At 41.5% G+C, this 17,832-nt stretch overlaps 2 protein-coding genes across 2 annotated transcripts in view; both read left to right on the forward strand.

Annotated features, from left to right (window-relative positions):
• UBE2G1 (ubiquitin conjugating enzyme E2 G1) overlaps positions 1 to 4,448 on the forward strand; it is a 103,990-nt gene extending 99,542 nt beyond the window's left edge. The window contains exon 6 of the mRNA XM_090291526.1: positions 1,419 to 4,448. The gene's annotated coding sequence lies outside the window, so the exon portion shown is untranslated. The remainder of the gene's footprint in view (positions 1 to 1,418) is intronic.
• Positions 4,449 to 9,080: 4,632 nt separating this feature from the next.
• The window catches only part of ANKFY1 (ankyrin repeat and FYVE domain containing 1), a 74,736-nt gene continuing 65,984 nt past the window's right edge, over positions 9,081 to 17,832 (forward strand). The window contains exon 1 of the mRNA XM_090291021.1: positions 9,081 to 9,114. Coding sequence (XP_090147147.1) covers positions 9,105 to 9,114 — 10 coding nt within the window. The 5' untranslated portion in view covers positions 9,081 to 9,104. The remainder of the gene's footprint in view (positions 9,115 to 17,832) is intronic.

The following is a 17,832-nucleotide window of genomic DNA, read 5'->3' on the forward strand; positions in this document are numbered from 1 at the left end:
ATGTGTCATATGTCTTTAGATTTTCTAATAAGCAGTGTGTCCACATATGTGTATCTATATGCGAATAGTAAAACCTGATTCTGGTGAAGGTGATACATTTCCTATTTGGTGCATTCATTGCTTTGCTAGAAACCATTTACATTGATTGATAAACCCCTTTGGGAAGAAATGTAGCTAGTAGTTCTACTGCTCAGGAGCTAGGCACATGTGGGGCCACAGGTAGGCCCACAGCTCTCTTTCCACTACAGCTGAGCTTTGGTTTGGTTGATTTCGGGGGATTCTAAAATTGATAACTTCATTCAGGGCTTTAGAAGACATACTGAACTTCTAACATGTATATATGAGTAAATATTTCCATAATTCTAAGTATATTTGATGTCTTTGTTAAGAGTTTAAAACTATATCTCTTGAATTCCCAGTCATCTTCTATTCAACTTTTTTGTCCTAACAAAGTGCTTGGTATACAGTACAGGTTTCTGAATTTCTGGGACATTTGATTCGATGTAATTTTAGTAGGGGCTCTCCCGCTTGTCCCCTTCCCTTGTTCCTCCTACATATTCAAAGCACACATTAATATAATAAAGACTTTCAGAGTCCACACAGTAAATGACGCTAGTGTTTTTCTAACTTTTTGAGCAGGAAGCTCTGCCACTTATTAGCTGTGTGACCTTGTCTCACTTGTCTCTGTAAAATAGGACAGAATTCCTTCCTGTGGTGATTATGAGAATTACATGACACAGGTTTGTAAAGCACTTCACACACTGCTTGGGCCATAATAAGCACTCGATAAGATGGTAGTTGTTTTTATTTAGATGTAGTTATTGACTTCTGTAGGTTAATAGAGGACATGAGACCAGCAGATATAAAAGAATAGAAAACTTATTGGTATATAGGGGTCAGTTGTGGGAGGCTTCATGGAGAAAACGTGTTCGGACTGAACTTGGAGAATTGAATAAGATTTATCAAGTTTGGAAGTGTGGCAGTCTTAAATTGTTTCTCTTAATAGCCTTAAATATTTGTAAATTTCCAAATCACTTGACTTTTGGTAGTTCTTCTGTTTTTGACTCTAGATATATAAGTTGAAATACATTTGGATTATTGAAAAATTTAAATTAAGGCTGTACAATAGAACTTTTACACTGATGGAAATATTCCTGCAGTGTCCAGTATGGTAGTGTCTCTAGCACTCTTGAAATGTGGCTAGTATGATTAAGGAACTAAATTTTAAATTTTATTTACTATTATTTAAATTTAAAGTGAAATGGTCAGATGTGGCTACCATATTAAACAAGCACAAAAGTGATCTTAAAATGATAAAAAGAATTTGTTTTTAAAGAAGTAGCATATGAATAAAAATTTATAATCAATTCTTTTGTGATTTATAAATTTATCTTATAATGCTGTTTGTTTTGTTGCAGGTCTCCAACTGAGAAACATGGCACTGTTTTTCCTGCACTCTACCCACCTATTGCTGGACTTCTGTTGTAACAAGTTGGCAAACACTGGCTGGAACTGGGCTGCAATAAAACATGCCAGTATCAATGCTGACAAGAGCCTAACAAGTGCCAACTTACAGATGATTACGCATTTTGAATTCTAATGAACTGTTTTAACCTTCAGGAAGAATTGTAAAGACCTGTACATAGCACAACATGATCCGGATAATATATATACTGTTCATGTACATCCACAAATACACCTTGTACCAAATAATGCTTTCTTGTAGTAGAATAAGAATCGTGTACATTCTAAAAGATTTTAGCAAGCTTTCTTCCCCTACTCATTGTTTCTTATGTTTTAAAAATCTTTAAAGCATGTCAGATGAAAAGCAATTAGGATTAAAAGTTTCCATTTAATATCCTTTAAACCATTGAGGCTTCATTAAACGCTTCATTTACTAAACTTTTGTACCTTCTTTGTTTTGACACAGTCCCCTTTGTGTTTATCTCTTCTATTTGCCAGAAAGTTTTCAAATCATTTAGTTCAAATACTGAAATACTTAATAAGCAGCTACTTGATTTTTAATGATGACTTTGGAGGCGTGGTCATCACTAGGTGCTCTGTCTTTTTTGTATTCAAGTTGTACCCATCACTTGGATTGGATGTAGCAATAACATATTTTGGCTGTTGAGAGCGCTTGAACTGTCATTAATTCCAAAGAACTAAAAAGAGTTGGTTCTGAATTCACTTATTGAGTCTACAGCCATACCACCCTGAACGCGCCCCACGCCCAAGCTCATCTGAATTCACTATTGAAATTTACCCCAAATTATACAAAATTCTGATTTGGTTTTAATTTTGCCCTCCAGTTACCTAATGTTAAGGTTAGTTGAATAAAGCATGCACAGCTACAGGCTTTGTACTTAACTTCTGGGTTTGCTATTCAAAATGCTATTTTGCCTCATACCCTTCTCCTTAGCCCTTCATATTTCTTTCCCTCTATTCTTCTATACTGCAGATTTTTCTCACTTATTGTACAAAGAAATTGCGATGTATATTTTCATGTAATTTGATTTTGGAATTCTGTCACCTTATGTAGTGAGTTCTTCCAAAATATAATTTTTTTCCAATAATTGTCAAGTTGTTGGCTTTTATTGTATTGAATGAAGGTTATAATACTGAATATCAGAGAAGTTCAGTTTAGAAAAATCTCAGGTTGATTCCTTATGCAAAAAAACTTTTAATACTTGAAAATCACATGGCCATGGCAGTATATGTATTTGTCTCTATCTAGATTCTTATGTGAATCTCAAAGCATTACGGAGGTGCACTTGGATTTTATTAATGTTCAAGCATAAATATATTTCATAATTTTTCTAAAACAACTTCAGAAAATGGTAAAATAAACGTGCAGTGTTAAAGGCAGGTCCAGATTCTTCTCTGTTTAGTGTGAGGTTGGGATTGGGAAGTAGTCCTGGCATATAAGGGACAGAAGTTGAGACAGTACCGGATGGAACATGGTGTTTAATTGTGAGAATCCGTGAGAATTGGTGCATCTCTGCTCTGGGTAGTTTGGAGAAATACTATGACAGAAGAGTGAAAGGATTCCTGCAAGTAGCCTAGTCCTCTATAAACTGTTCATGTCCTTTTTTTAAAGCAGAAATGAAATGGTTAAGGATATAGTCACCATAGTGATTTTTCTAAATTCCAGGCTGTTCTTCACTCTGAAGCATTATAAAAAACCTCTTTAAGTGTGTAATAACTGAATGTGACAATGTTTAACTTACTCATTGAGACCTAATTTTCCTCAAGAACTTTCTGACTTTTTTTCCCCCAAAGACTTAAGAAATTGTTTTCATAAAGTTCCAGTACTGTGTACCATCCTGGGACTTTGAATGCAATTTCTTTACTCTCCAATCAGTAATTGTTCACATGATGGTGGTTGTGACAAAATGGAGTCTGAATTTTGCTCTCCTGTTGCTAAAATTCTGTGAGCTATCTGTTGAGTTAAAACCTGGCAGTGTGACTTTTCGGGGAGTAGCAAATGACCTAGTAACTCAGGGACAACTATTCTTGAACTTTAAGTGCCACTTTAATGCAGTTACTTTGATATAACCATGTGTGTTTAGGGCTTAGATCTACGGGAGAAGAAGGGAGAGCCAGGAATGAGTGCAACTCCCTTCACATTCCTTTCCACCTCGTGCCCTGAACATACTACATACGGAAACATGGGCCTTCTTGATGGTTGTTTTGACTTCTTTTCCTCTGTCAGAGGGGCCATCCGTGCCTTTCCAAGAGTTCATCTGACAGTGTGAATTTAAATGCCTCTATATTATTAAACACACTCTGGTGACACTGATCCAGGTGGCTGTTGTCCCAACAGTGCCTCACCATTAGTGTGAGGTGAGTCCTTTCTGCTTTAAGAAAAGGACTTTTCTCCCTAATCTTGTGCCAACTATTGACATCTGCATAGTCTTATGGATTATAGAACTGTTGGCTGCTTCCTAAATTTATTCCAAGTTCTTGTGAAGGCTCATAGCTTTCAGTCTGTGCTCATAATGGGACGGGTGATCTCGGTGGCTTCTGGCCTCTTTGTGAGTTTAAAATCCATATGAGATTGGTACCTGTCGCTATAAGGTAATAATTTTGTGAGGTTATTCCACTGGCTCTGTGATCACTTGGGTGTCATATTTTTTTAATGGCTTTCATTCTTGGTTGTGAAATTTAATATGCTCATTCACCCTCTACAAACCTGCCCGTTTGGGGTTGTGGTGCCTGTGTGATCTTGCCCATCCGGTCTCCAGTTGGTGGAATTACCTTTTTTGTACTGCCACTTCTCAGCATCTTTGAAATTTGACATGATGTTGCTTCATTCCAGTTTTTAGATCTGTAATTTGTTGATTGTACTTAACTATGTGAGTTGTGTTGTGATGTTTACTGTATTGTAAAGCACCTCGATCATGTGATGGGGGCTCTATAAATCAATAAATGATGACTTAGAGGCTGTACTATGAGCTATTTTGGTTTTAGGATGCAGGTCTCAAAAGCAAGTTATGGGATTCTGTCTGTATAAACAGCACATAATACCAAAAGGTCCACAGGGGAACCTTGATAATTTTAAAAACTTCACTTAAAGAAGGAACTAGAAGGTGGGAAGTTAACTTGACTTCCAACCTGATACAATGGTCTTAAATTTTCTAGTACAGGGCCAAGCACCCTTCTTTACTCAGAGTTTTCTGTGATGCTGATTTAGAATGTAAGCAAAATGAGGACACCTTAAAACATTATTGGAAATTTTGTCTTTGGCCTAAATTGGCTCTACCATAAAGGTAAGCAAAGGGTGAAGAACCTAGACTTGTGAACTAAAAAGAGACCACAAGTACTTCTCAATCACCACCTTCAAGCCGATGGGCACACTTCGCCAAAATACCTGTCCAAGACCACTTAGTAAGTTAGTGGCAAAAGAGGCAAGACTAGGTATTTTTCCATTAAAAAAAAAAAGGATGTAAGTATCCAGCTACTCACCCTGCATTCTTAACGTGTAGTTCATATGGATATACAGTGTTAGGTATTGAAAGCTCGTTTGTCTTAATAGAAGTCGCCAATGGCTCTTAAGGCCTCTTTCTTACAAACTCTGAGAAAAGAACATGGAGCTGAGTTAAAAACAAGAAAATCCTTGAAAGCCATTGGGGAAGACTGGGAGTCGTTTTCAGAGTTTTAATTTCCCTGGGAAATATATTGAAATAAAACTTACAGGAGGATGTGGGTGATATTCCTGAACTTCTATCCGTTTTATGCATAACTCAAGGTACATAGCAAAACCGTCTTTTTTTTTTTTTTTTTTTTTTTTTTTTTTTTGCATGCTGCTTCAAGTGCAGTTGAGGTTTTAAGTGTGCCACTGTGTACAAGGGACTAACTAGGCATTGAGGAAGGACCAGTTGATTTTCTCCCTCCCACTCATTGAGATAGGGCTGTTAACCACCTTATTAAATTAAAAAATTTTCATTTTCTGGGGGACTGCAACAGTTCGCAGAGCAAGTTAATTCCAGGATCAGGTATTTTTGGGGTGCTCACTTTCAGATGGGCGTAATCTCCCACTGTAGGATTAGGCTCTGGAGCTTGTTGAGTCAGCACATGACACTGAGCTGTGGTGAAAAAGAGGAAAGAATTTTGAATCCTCGTCACAAGTGGAATAAACTGAACGAGAAGTAAAAAATTCACAAGCAGCCAGACACACCTTAAGACATAGGAGCTGCATAGAAAGCCATAGGAAAGATACTTTACTTTTTCCCCTTTCCAGCAGTGTCTACTAGGAATAGGTATAATATAATAGCACTTGTGACATCTCATTTATCCCTAAAGAGCACCAGTTCCTCTTTATTGAGCTACTTAGTGGAGGCTTGTGATAGGTTTCATAAAGGATCTATCTAGCCTAATTCTTACATGGATCCTTTAAAGTAATAGTTTCTCATGAAGAAACAGGTTCAGAAAAATTTGTCAAGATTGTAGAGCAAGCAAATTTCACAGCCAGCATTCAGTTCCACGACCTTCCTCACATACTGGGTGCCATTACCCCTTACCTCAGGAACATCTTTTCCAAGGTCACATAGAGAGTGGTTGTGTTGAAGCTGGTACTTGAAACCAATTCATCGGACTACCAGTCAAATAATTCCCTCCCTTCTCCTCCTACCATGTTAGGGCACGGCCTTCCCAGAAAGTGTTCCCTTGTGCTCTTAAGGCAGTCAGCATTTATACTTTCTACACTTCGTCTCCTGCCCCAGACAACTCCACATTGCTGCTCTTAATCTGATAGCAAAACCTGAGTTAGGTCTAAAATGAACCATGTTTTCTAGTGCTCAGGTTTTTCAAGGTGACTATATTGCAGGTCATACCTAATGCTGTAGCTCCATCCAAGCCTGTTGGATGTTGCAGTTCACTTGAGTACTACAGGTGCTTGATTTTAAAAGCTTTGTTAGGAGGTCTACAGAGGATTCAAGCCCGTAAGAGCCCACTCAGAAGACAAGGGCCCAGAGATAGGATTATATTAAAGGCATTTCTAAAAGGATTGCTTTCACCTCTGAAAGAGGACTTTTAAAGGTAGGTTTTGATGAGGAGGTACTCAAGCCCTTGAATTGATTAAATCTCTTCAAGTGAGTTCTCTCTTGACTCTGGGTATCTAGTCCAAGCAAACTAAAAGGGCACAAATTTATTTATTTCTACATGTGTGCTCCCCCTATGGGAGAGGGTTTTCATCAAATTATCAAAGGGGGTCATGGCCCTCCAAATAAAGAACCATGGATTCTAGTCCAACTCCCTCTTGACAGACGGAATCTGAGATGGCAGTATAAACTTGCAGGGATTTGTCCATGATCAACACAGCAAATCAGCTGCAGAGTCACACTTGAACCCAGCTCTCCAGACTCCTAGTGTAGGTCACAGTGGTAACAACTCATCATCAAACATTCTAAACAGCTGCTGTTTGCCAGGCGCTAGCAAGGCTGGTGTTAGTGAGGCAGAGGTAAGTAAGTTATATGCTGTAAAACCAAGCATCAGTTACGACAGCACTTCCCAACCACTTTTATGTTATTTTTATGTCATGACCCAAAAATATTTGTAGGGCACTGTTAAGATAACCAGATGAGGCTGCTTGTGGCCAGAGGAGACTGGCTTGCCTGACCACCCTGATGACCCCAAGGGCTCACCATTTGGCACACTCAACCCAAGCTTGACAGATGGAAGATTTGAGCTAGGACACCTCCATTGAGCCTGGCGAGTACAGTATTCCCCTCCCCTCCTTAGTCTTAAATGCTGCTTGCTCAGTGCAGCTCCTCTGTGTACCTCCCTACCTGTAGCTCCTGGACATCTTTAGTCTTCCACCACTACTGGAACATCATTTCCCTGAGCATGCACCCTTGTTCTTATATATTTCAATACCCTCTTCCATCTCCCGGGTGTCCGTCAACCAGAATTACTCTTCCCCCAAATTTTAACCCATGACCCCGTTTCCATGTTCTAAACTCCAAATTCCTTCTCCACTGCACCTCACTACCCATTAATACTTAATCTTGGCAGCACCTAAAACTTCAACTTCGAATCCTCTTTCTTGTTCTGACACTCTCATCCTGTTCTCAGATCCGTCCGTCAAACTATCATCTCTCCCTTGGCTCTTCTCCAAGGCCACCACTTTCCCTGCAGTCCTTACCTGTTGATGCTACTAGGAATGGATACATGCAGCATTCTTTTGAAAGATTTTATTTCTTTGTCTTTAGAGAGAAGGAAAGGGAAGGAGAAAGACAGGGAGAGAAACACTGATATGTGAGAGAAACATTGATTGGTTGCCTCTTGCATGGTCCCCAGTGGGGTACAGGGCCTGCAAACCAGGCCCCATGAACAGCCACGGCCATCAGGGCCATGCAGCATTTTTGTAATTCTCCTTTGAGTAAAAATCTTTTTTGAAAGGTCTCATACTCTTTAGTTCTTTTCCTCATTAGGGTATTTTTTCTTTTTTCTTTTTCTTCTTTTTTTGCTCTTAGTCATCCACACATTCACTAAAGATTAGCACCTGGTTTATGATCTTTCCCTACCTCTAAATTCCAATATCTAATTTCCCTAGCTTCTCATGTCCACTTCACCTACTATATTACATGGCCCTGTGCTGGACTTGATCATTTCCTAGTGCTATTTAACTTAGGAACTGCAGTTTGCCACCCTGACCACAGGGCTCTCACCACCTTGTTCACACTGCACTTGTCTTCAATATTACGGAAACCTGCAGTTTCATGGCTCCCTACATCAGCCTTCACACAGCCTGTACCTGAGTTGTATTCTCACAGCATTCTCAATTTTTTTGGGATTAACTCCCAGGCCCTGGGAAAATGCTATAATCTGTATTTTCCACTTCTGCAGCCAGGTGGCTTAGTTTTGTTAGAAAAAATACATATAGGAGACACTTGAAACCAGGCCTTCCAAACTGAGTCCTCTCCCAAATTTGCTTCACTCTCTTCTGGTCCCTTTCCTTGCCTGCAGACTTCAACCTTAAAGTTAGTGTCATCAAGCGTTCTCCACAATATCTCTCCCCCCGCCCCACATCTATTTGCATGCATGTTTTTGTTTCCTGTGTTTTAGAACATCAGTGGCCTGCCTCTAAAGTGAATGAATGAATCCCTTCTCCAGAATTCCTTCTGCATATGCTTGCAGGGCATCCCACGTCCCCAGGGACCTATAGAGTAGTCTTTAGCCTTTTCCTCTCCTTTGGCTTTTTTCTTTTAGCCTCTCACATCATTACAAACAAACCTAAAGACAAGTAATAACAAAAATTTTAAAAATCCCCTCGCTAGACCCTCTCAAAGTCAAGTTTTTCCAGAGTAGTCTACGCTCTTTGGGTCTTTTTCAGTGCCCTCCCTAGGGAGTGTAATAGGATAGCGCCGGGTCAGTGCCTGATCAGTCCCGCGTTTTGCAGGCACGACTAGGTGAAAAGAGACAAGCTCTCGGTTTTTCCAGTGTCCGGCTACCCTTCTCCGCTTCCATTCACCGTTTTTCCATAGCCTTGGCTCCTCCCCTTGCCTGGCCTCCCATGACTCTCGCGAGACCTGAGACCTCGGTTACGCACCACCCCAGTTGAGCAGCGCACTTCTCGCGAGGCTGCAGGCAGGGCCGGGCCCGACATGGCGGAAGGTAGGGTTTTCGTGGGGCCGCGCGGGAAGGCGCGGAGCTCTTGTGGGGATGCTAGCTGGGCAAAGGAGCCCTGAGAGGGAACGGCCGGACGTGGTCGCTTGGGACACAGCGGGTGTCGCGAGCCTTCCTCTTCAGTCTGTACCCGGCGCCTCGGGCAGGGGTCTTGAAAGCTATTTCTATGGCAACGCCCCTCCGGCTTTCCGGGGCCCCAAGGGACCCTGGCCGGCTGCGGAACCAGCTTGGGAGATCCCATGCCGGAACTGCGTGCAGCCGCGAGGATGCCGAGGGCGTCCGGGTAGGCTGCTTTGATTGCCCGCGGTGCTGGGACGGCGAGGGAAGTAACCCTTTTTCTTAGGAAATCGAAACTGCTGTCTTGGCACGTCCTGCATCCGGAAGGGGTACACCCCTCGCCTGCGGAAGAACTCGGGACTCTACTCGGGGTGAGGGGTTGGGAAGAGCCAGGGCTGCACCTGGCCAACGCGCCAAAGGGCACGCGCGACTCCCCAGCAGCCCCGGGGATCCGCGCCGGCTGGGATTCTTCTCCACAGATGTGGGCGGGAGGAGGGGGTTTGCTTGGTAAGGGAGTTGACCAAAGTCGCACACTGCTCGTAAGCAGTGTTATGTGACTTAGACCGCTGCTCGTTGACCTCTCAGCCTAGTCCTGAGTCTCTTCTCTGGTGCCGTCTTTATGACACTGCAGGTAAAGGCAGTTTGGCCTCTCAGGCTCTCCGTCCCTCAACGTAACACTCTTAGAATCCTTCATCGTGAAAGCCTTATTGTACAGAAATGGGGAGTTACCTGTCTGGGACCCTACGGTGACACCATGAGACCTGGTCACTGTGCTTCTCCTATTCGTTTCATTATTGGAAGAAAGTACTCCTTTTTGACTTATTTATTGAGTCACTGCAAGGTGTTGGTCACGACCTGTTATATTGGTTTTTCGTTTGTTTTGGTCACGTTGGTTTTGAGTTAAGCCTTATTTGAACGCAACTTTGCTGGGATCTTACCTTTGGGCGGCACGCGACAGTTTGCAGGCTTTTCTCATTTGGATAAGACTTCAGAACCACATTGTTGAAGGAGGCCTGGCATGTGTGCTATTTGCACTTTATAGGTAAAGGAATAGAAATAGCTGGGACGGGACCCAGTTTTTGTCTTTGCTCTTTTTACCTCGTTAGACCCCGCCCCCTTCCACCTCCCCCGCCGGAGTGTGAAACATCAGACGAATAGCGTTTGAAAGCAGAGGAGGAGTAAAAGCAGAAAGAAAGCAAAGGCATGCAATGAAGGTAGTTTTCTGGTCAATCACAGTGTTGTGTAACATTGTTTAACACGGCCAGCCAGATGGAGCTTCTTGCTCAGAGCGGTGTGCTGGGGTAGAAAAGTTTCAGGAAGGCCTTATGCGAGGTAATGGGTAGCCTAGCACTTTTACACTGGGAAGAGAAGAGGAGGTTCTGAGTGTTTTGGGACCACATTACCCAGGATGAAATTGTGGAGGGCAGCTGGTTTTTCATTCAGCAGCTTTACTGAGCACGTGCTATGCTTCGGAGTCAGGTTCCAGCCCTGAGGAACTCATATAGGGTGAGTATGCTGATGGTTATCATCCCACAGGTGCCTGCAGATGTGTGTTCAGGTGACATCTAGCCAAGAACCACGCATCTTAACACATTATTTCAGGCTCAAATTGGCAAGGGAGGATAGATAGGTAAGGAACGTCATGAGGTTCTGACTTCACAGTTTTCTTTTACCTTTTTTGTGTAATAATTTCCTGGCTTCTGATTTAAGCTCTTTGGAAACAATGTTGCAAACTGCATAGCAAGAATTGAGGGGAATTTTAGTTTAGTTAGCACCTTAAACTGAAGGTGCTTATTATGCCAAGGAAGGCAAGATTAGCTAGAAAATGTTTTGCAGGGGTGTTACTTGCTTAATGCTCCTGTACTTTCATCAGAATTGATCAGAACTGGCCATACTTGTTCTGAGATACTCATTTAAATAGAAAAACAAAACAAAAATGTGTCATCATTGGGTTATCTGCAAGCACAATCTCAGAACTTACCTGGTAATGATTTTTTGTTTGGTGCCATGAGTCCGCGAGCATGTGGAAATAGCTCTTAGGAATAGTAAACAGAACCTGGAGAGCCTGAGTATATAGTACATAATTTCTTCATGTGCCTTGCTTAGAAACCAACCTACTTCCTTCCATTATCCACGGGTATTGGTTTGATCATATATAATTAGCTAAAGTCTGTCTTAAAAGTTTCCATTTCCACTCTACATCTATGCGGCTGTCCTATAATCCATGCTTTCTTCATCACTCAAAAAGTTCTCCTACGTGGTCTTCCTGCTTTTACTTTTTCTCCTTAATTTTGCTTCCCTACAGCCCGTTCCCTTTGGAACATAAATCAGACCATGTCTATCCCACTCTTTCCAATAAACCTACCCCTTCACCTCCCGTCCCCACTCCCATGGCTCTCCATGATCTTAAAATATATTCGAAAGCCTTACAATGACCTTCAAGTCCCAGCAGAGTCTGGCTCCTGGTTAACACTGTTGCCTTATTTCCAACTTAACATCCATGGTGCTTTTGCCACAGCCTCTTCCTTGCTGTTTGCTGTACATTCCAACATGCTTCTACCTCTGCTTCTTTGTCTTGCAGTTCCCTTTGACCTGGAGCAGTCTTTCTCAGTTTCTCCACATACCTAACTTTTATTCAGGTGTCTGTTCAGTTCTTACCTCTTTAGAAATCATTCCTAATTTTTTAAAAAAATTCCCTTTCTGGAATATAAACCCCATGAGTGTAGAGACTTTTCTATTTTGTTCACTGCTGTATCTTCAACTTATAATCCTGCCTGTTGTTGAAGGAATGAATGAATTTATTGAGCATCTTTTACCAGACATCGAGAAATGTTTGTCTGGATATCCTTAGTGTCTTGTCTAGTAAGCTGGCTGGTTCAGCTTTTAATGTGCTCTGAATAACATCAGTCTGCTGGGAGCTACCTAACCTACTTTTCATCCAGCCCATTTCAGTTTTAGCAGTTAAAGTGTAATGCTTAAGATTAAGAGCTCAGTCTGTGCAGTTGGGCATGGGTTTGAATCCTGGTTTTACTAACCTGTGGTCAGAGGCAAGCCAGTAAATTGCTCTCGGTCTCAGTTTTTTCAACTTTAAGGGAGGGATTGTCTCTTTCAAAGATAACTATGAGGATCAAGAGAAATAGTACACAAAGAAGCTTTTTGCACAGCTTTTAGACATTTTGACCATGGCATGCAATCTTTCTCCTATTTTCTTAAACCACACTCCCCCTTTCCTTCCTCTGTAGAATTAAAGTGAAAACTGGAAAAATGTAAATCATTTATTAAACAGAAAATTGATCATGGACTTTTATTAACATCCTCGAATTTAGTTAAGAAAACATTTTTGACAACAATTCAAGTAATAAGGTGAATGAAGACTTCCTATATTGTGGATAATCACTGGCTAATACAGTAGCCACTAGCCACAAATTTAATTAAAAATAAATAAAACTAAAAATTCAGGACTTCTCTCTGGTAGAAAGCTGCCCCTCCAGCTCTCTCCCTGATTCTGGACAACTCAGTTTTTCCCTGGTACCCTTTGAGCTGCTGGCCCAACTCTGGAGCTCAGAGTGAGTCAGTCTTAAGAGTGGGCCCTTTAAGAGGAATTGCCTGGTAGTCCAGAAGCCCTCTGTCTCACTGAGCCATAACCCCCGCTGGTTTTTACAGCCAGAAGTTAAGGGGACTTCTCTTCCTGGCACTGAAACCCTCATCTAGGGGGCCTGCTGTGGCGCTGGGACCCTGTGCTCCTCAGGGAGGACCTCTGCAGCCCGGCTCTCCCTGCCGATTTTTAACTGCCATGTGTGAGTGTGGGAGCAGTCCATTCTGTGTCACCACCCCTCTTTCCAGTCTTGATGTGGCTTCTTTATATCCTTAGTTGTAGGACTTGCATCAACCAGATTTCAGGTGGTTCTGAATGATGGTTGTTCCGTAGTTGAGTTGTAATTTTGTTGTGGCTGTGGGAGGTTTCAAGTACCATGTTTATCTATGCTAGCTAACATCTTCACCAGAAACCCAAAAGAGTTTTTGTTTTTTTTATAAAGCAAACTTGGTTTAAATAATGGGTTTTGGGCTTTGTCACAGCATTCAAGATATGAACTGCTAGATTTTTAAACGGTGCAAAGTCAAAATATGAAATATCCCTTGGCACCATCTTATTTTTAGTAATATCCAAACTGTGTGTGTGTGTATGTATGTATGTGTGAAGTGGGGGGTTGCAGACTGGCAGGTGTATCTATGACACTGACTATACCTTTGCATTCTCCTCCAGATTGTATTGCTATCTTTTCTTTCCTCTTCCTTTTTTTCATTAGGGTATGTGATCTTGAGTTCTTAAAAGTAAATACATTTACTTATTTCTTATTCTTCATTAAACAGTTTTCTTATATTTAGCCCTCTTGTTTAATGAATATTCAGTAACCCCAGTGAAAGAAAAATTCCACTTGTATTATGAAAGGTTTAAAAAAGTAGTAGTGGTAGTAATTCACCAGTGAGGCGCTTATCCATTCTGATGCCAACAAGGAAGGTTCCATATTCTAGGAAGGTGATACTTTAAGGAAATATTGTTATGCAGAAGACCCTAATATATACCTGAAACAGAAGTTATTCTTCTAGTTCTCAAAATAGGATTCTATCACAGCTTTTATAATCATTTTTCTTTTATCTAATGAGCATAGTTAGGGCAGAGTAGGGATAGTCATTTAGTCATTAAAGAATTATACAAACAACACTAATTCTCTGCAAAAATCAAGGCTAGAATGTAAGAACTGTAGAAGTCTAGAGAAAGGCAATAACAGGGTTTGTTAATCTAAAAAGACTTAATACAGTATGGATTAAAATTGGATAGGCGGAGAGGAGTAGAAGTATTTGATGTTCTGACATTGGAGCAGATATTAGGCAGCATAGTACAGTGGGATGAACATGGACTTTGGCTTAAGGTCTTAAATCGTAAGTCATCTCCTGCTAATTGTGAATTTGAAGCCATCCGCTTAACCTGAGTGAATTCTGTTAGTTTAGGACTGTACTACTTTGAATATGTTGGTTAGAACTTGAGATAATGAAGAATTAACTGCTATAAGAGACACTGAAAGTATTAATTCCTCTTTCTGTTTATTGCACAACATTACAAGAAACTACTCTTTATAAAACTGTTATTGACTGGGAGAGGGGGGAGGTGGGCAGGGCAGGGGGAGCAACAAGGGGAAGATGGGACCACTGTCATAGAACAACAAAAAAAATGGAAGAAAACCCCCTGTTGTTGACACTAATCCAGCAAGAAGCTGCTAGGGCTTTAAAATATTTTACTCCACATAATTTTTTTGTTTGTAAGGGTAAATATAGTAATTTCCTGTGGCTGCTGTAACAAATTTCCACAAACTGGGTGGTTTAAAGCAACAGAAAAGTATTCTCTCATGATTCTGGAGGCCAGAAGCCTAGGTATCACTGGAGCCTCACTCTCCCTTGAGCAGCGATTCTGTTTCCTACTGCTTCTGGCTTCCCTGGCTGTTGGTATTCCTTGGCTTGCGGCCGGACCACTCCACTCTTCAAGGCCAGCGTCTTGAAATCTCTCTGTGTTCTGTCTTTGTATGGCCTTTTCCTCTATGTCAGATTTCCCTCTGCTTCCTCTTATAAGGATACATGTAATTGCATTTAGAGCTTATCCATGTAATCCAGCATAACTTCCTATCTCAGAGTCCTTAATATAACCACACCTACAGATACCCTTGCCCCATATATTTTTTTTTGTGCCACATAAGGCAATATTCAATGTTTCAGGGATTATGGATATAATGGGGGGGGGCATTTTTCAGCCTACTATAGTAGGCAATGTCATGTAATTTGACTTATTTCTAAAATTCTTCTATTTGTGTGCGGTTTCTGTATGCCCAAAGACCATGCAATGCAGTTCAAAGTATTGCCTATGAAATACAAAGATAAATAAGACATTTCCCGTTATCAAGGAAGTTCATAGAGCCCTGGTCAGGTGGCTTAGTTGGTTGGAGCACTGGCCTATACACTGAAAGGTTGCAGGTTCGATCCCCAGGGCACATACCTAGGTTGTGGGTCTAATCTTCAGTTGGGTCACGTGTGGGAGGCAACTGATCGCTATTTCTCTCTCACATCAGTGTTTCGTTCTCTCTCTGTTTCTTCCTCTCTAAAATTAATAAATATATCCTTGAGTAAGGATTAAAAAAAAAAAAAAGTTCTTAGAGGAACCAGAATGCTGCAGTAGCAAACTTGTACTTTTGTGGACAGCGGGGAACCGGCTGAAGCTGTTTGGTTAGTTGAGCTGTGTTTTGGGATGATTAATCTTAATATGTGTAGAATAGAATGGAGAGGGGAAAGATGAGAAGGGTGACTGGTAACATGTATGTGAAGATGCTAAGGCTTCGGGGAAATGTCGCTGTGGTGGTGTTCGGTGTTCAGAAAGTAAGAGGAAGATGTCAAGGTGCGTCCCACCCAGAGGGAGTAGGTTGTTAGCTACTGATGCATAACTGTTAAGCAATATAATTCTCCTATTTTAACTTGTCAGTTGACAAATGTTTACAGTAGTGTAACCACCACCACAATCATGATATGGGGCATTTCTATAATGTTAAAAAATTTCCTTCTACTTCTTTGTAGTCAGTTCCACTCCCCTGGCCTCAGGGAACCACTGATTTGCTCTATATCACTATAATTTGCTTTCTCTATGATTTTATGTGGGATTATACAGTATGTAGTCTTTTGTGTTGGCTTCTTTCTCTTAGCATATTGATTTTGATGTAGTATGTTGCATGTAGTCTCTTTTTGTGGCTCATTACAGCCATGAGCCGCTTATTGAGGATATGTTCTAAGAAATGCATTATTAGGTGATTTCGTCATTGTGTGAATGTCATGGAGTGCACTTACACAAACCTAGGTCCTTTAGCCTACTACGCAACGAGGCTGTATGGTCTAGCTATTGCTCTTAGGCTACAAACCTGTATAGCATGTTACTGTACTGGATACTGTAGACAATTGTACTGTAACACAGTAGGACGTATTTGTATATTTAATAACATCTAAACATAGAAAAGCTCTGTAAAAATACAATATGAAAGATACAAGGGGGGTGACCCCAGAAAAACCCTGAGTTTATCTTTGGAGGGCGGGCCCCTAGTAGTACAGGCTTTTCCTCCACTAGGTCAGTGTGAGAGGCTGTGTTTGGCTTCAGTGATTTTTTTTTTTAAATACTTTTAATACATTTGCTCATTTCATGATGGGTGATTTAGGAGTGCACCTGCCCACACTATGCTGAGTGTTCAGCAGTTTTTAACCAAAGCCCCCAAAATAGCATGACCCTCATGCCTCACCCTCCCTGTTCACCCAGTCTTGCCCCAAGTGACTTTTTTTGTTTGTTTCTCGGATGAAAAAAGTCCTCAAAGGGAAACATTTTGCCAGTGTAGAAGAGGTGAGACAAAAAATGACAGAAGCACTAAAAGGCATCAAAATGGACGAGTTAAAAAAATTTCTGAGCAGTGGAAAAAAGTCTCGATAGGTGTATTGCATCAAATAGGACTTTGAAGGTGACTGAAGTTTAAACATGTAAGAATAAATACACCATTTTTTACAAATTCCAGTTTTTTGGGGGGGTCCCCCTTGTGAAGTGTGTATACGTGCAGGAGCAAGTATTAGGGAGGCTGGGGGAGGGCTGTGGAGGGAGGCGCCATTGGAGAAAGAGTACATGTTGGGAGGAGGGATGGAAGAAGTGAGAGAGAAGAAATGAAGAGAAGGGGAAAGAAAGGACAAGCAGATCTCAAGAGACCCTTAGAGATAAGGCTTGAGAGGAGAGATATTAAAAGAGAGGGGAAGAAAGGCAGGGAGGAGAGGCAGAGAGAGAGGAGAAAGAGAAAAACAGGACATGGAGGGAAAGGAAGTGAGTTTGAGTTCACGAGTGTGCGTGGGCTGTATACATGTATGTATGTAGGGACGGGCGGGGGCGGGCTCCAGGGCTCCCCTCCTCCCCTGCCCGTTCTTCTCCCTCTCTTGTCAACTCTTGGTTTCAGCTACAGGTGGGCACAGAGCAGGTGGAACGTGCTTAGCCTTCTCATTGATTTTTTTTTTTCAAAAGCATTTAAGAATGTTTAATGAACTTCAAGCTACCAGGACACAGGTCCCACCAACACTCTTATCTTCTCCTGTATGTGCCCATCTGGGGATTGAACCCCAACCTAAGTATATGTCCTGACTAGGGATCAAACCCACAACCCTGGTTTGGTGTTTGGGACAATGCTCTAACTAACTTAGCCACCCAGCCAGGGCGGGTTCACTTTTTTCCTTATGGGTCCTTGATTGTTCCAGTCCCATTATCCTTTTATCATTCAAGTACTTTGTCACTGTTGTCAGACCATTTGTGGATTTGTAGGTCTGTTTATGAATTCTGTTCTATTGCTCTGAATGTCTTTGTTTTGTTTTAAAGATTTTATTTATTTTTAGGGAGAGGGGAAGGAAGGGAAAAAGAGAGAGACATCCATATGTGGTTGCCTCTTGCACCCCCAAACTGTGGACCTGGCCCACAACCCAAGCATGTGCTCTGGCTGGGAATTGAACCAGTGACTCTTTGGTTCACAGGCCAGCGCTCAATTCACTGAGCCACACCAGCCAGGGCTAAATGTCTGTCTTGGTGCCAATATG

Source organism: Furipterus horrens, unplaced genomic scaffold, assembly GCF_987537825.1.
Source record: "Furipterus horrens unplaced genomic scaffold, mFurHor1.1.pri manual_scaffold_11, whole genome shotgun sequence".
NCBI lineage: Eukaryota > Metazoa > Chordata > Mammalia > Chiroptera > Furipteridae > Furipterus > Furipterus horrens.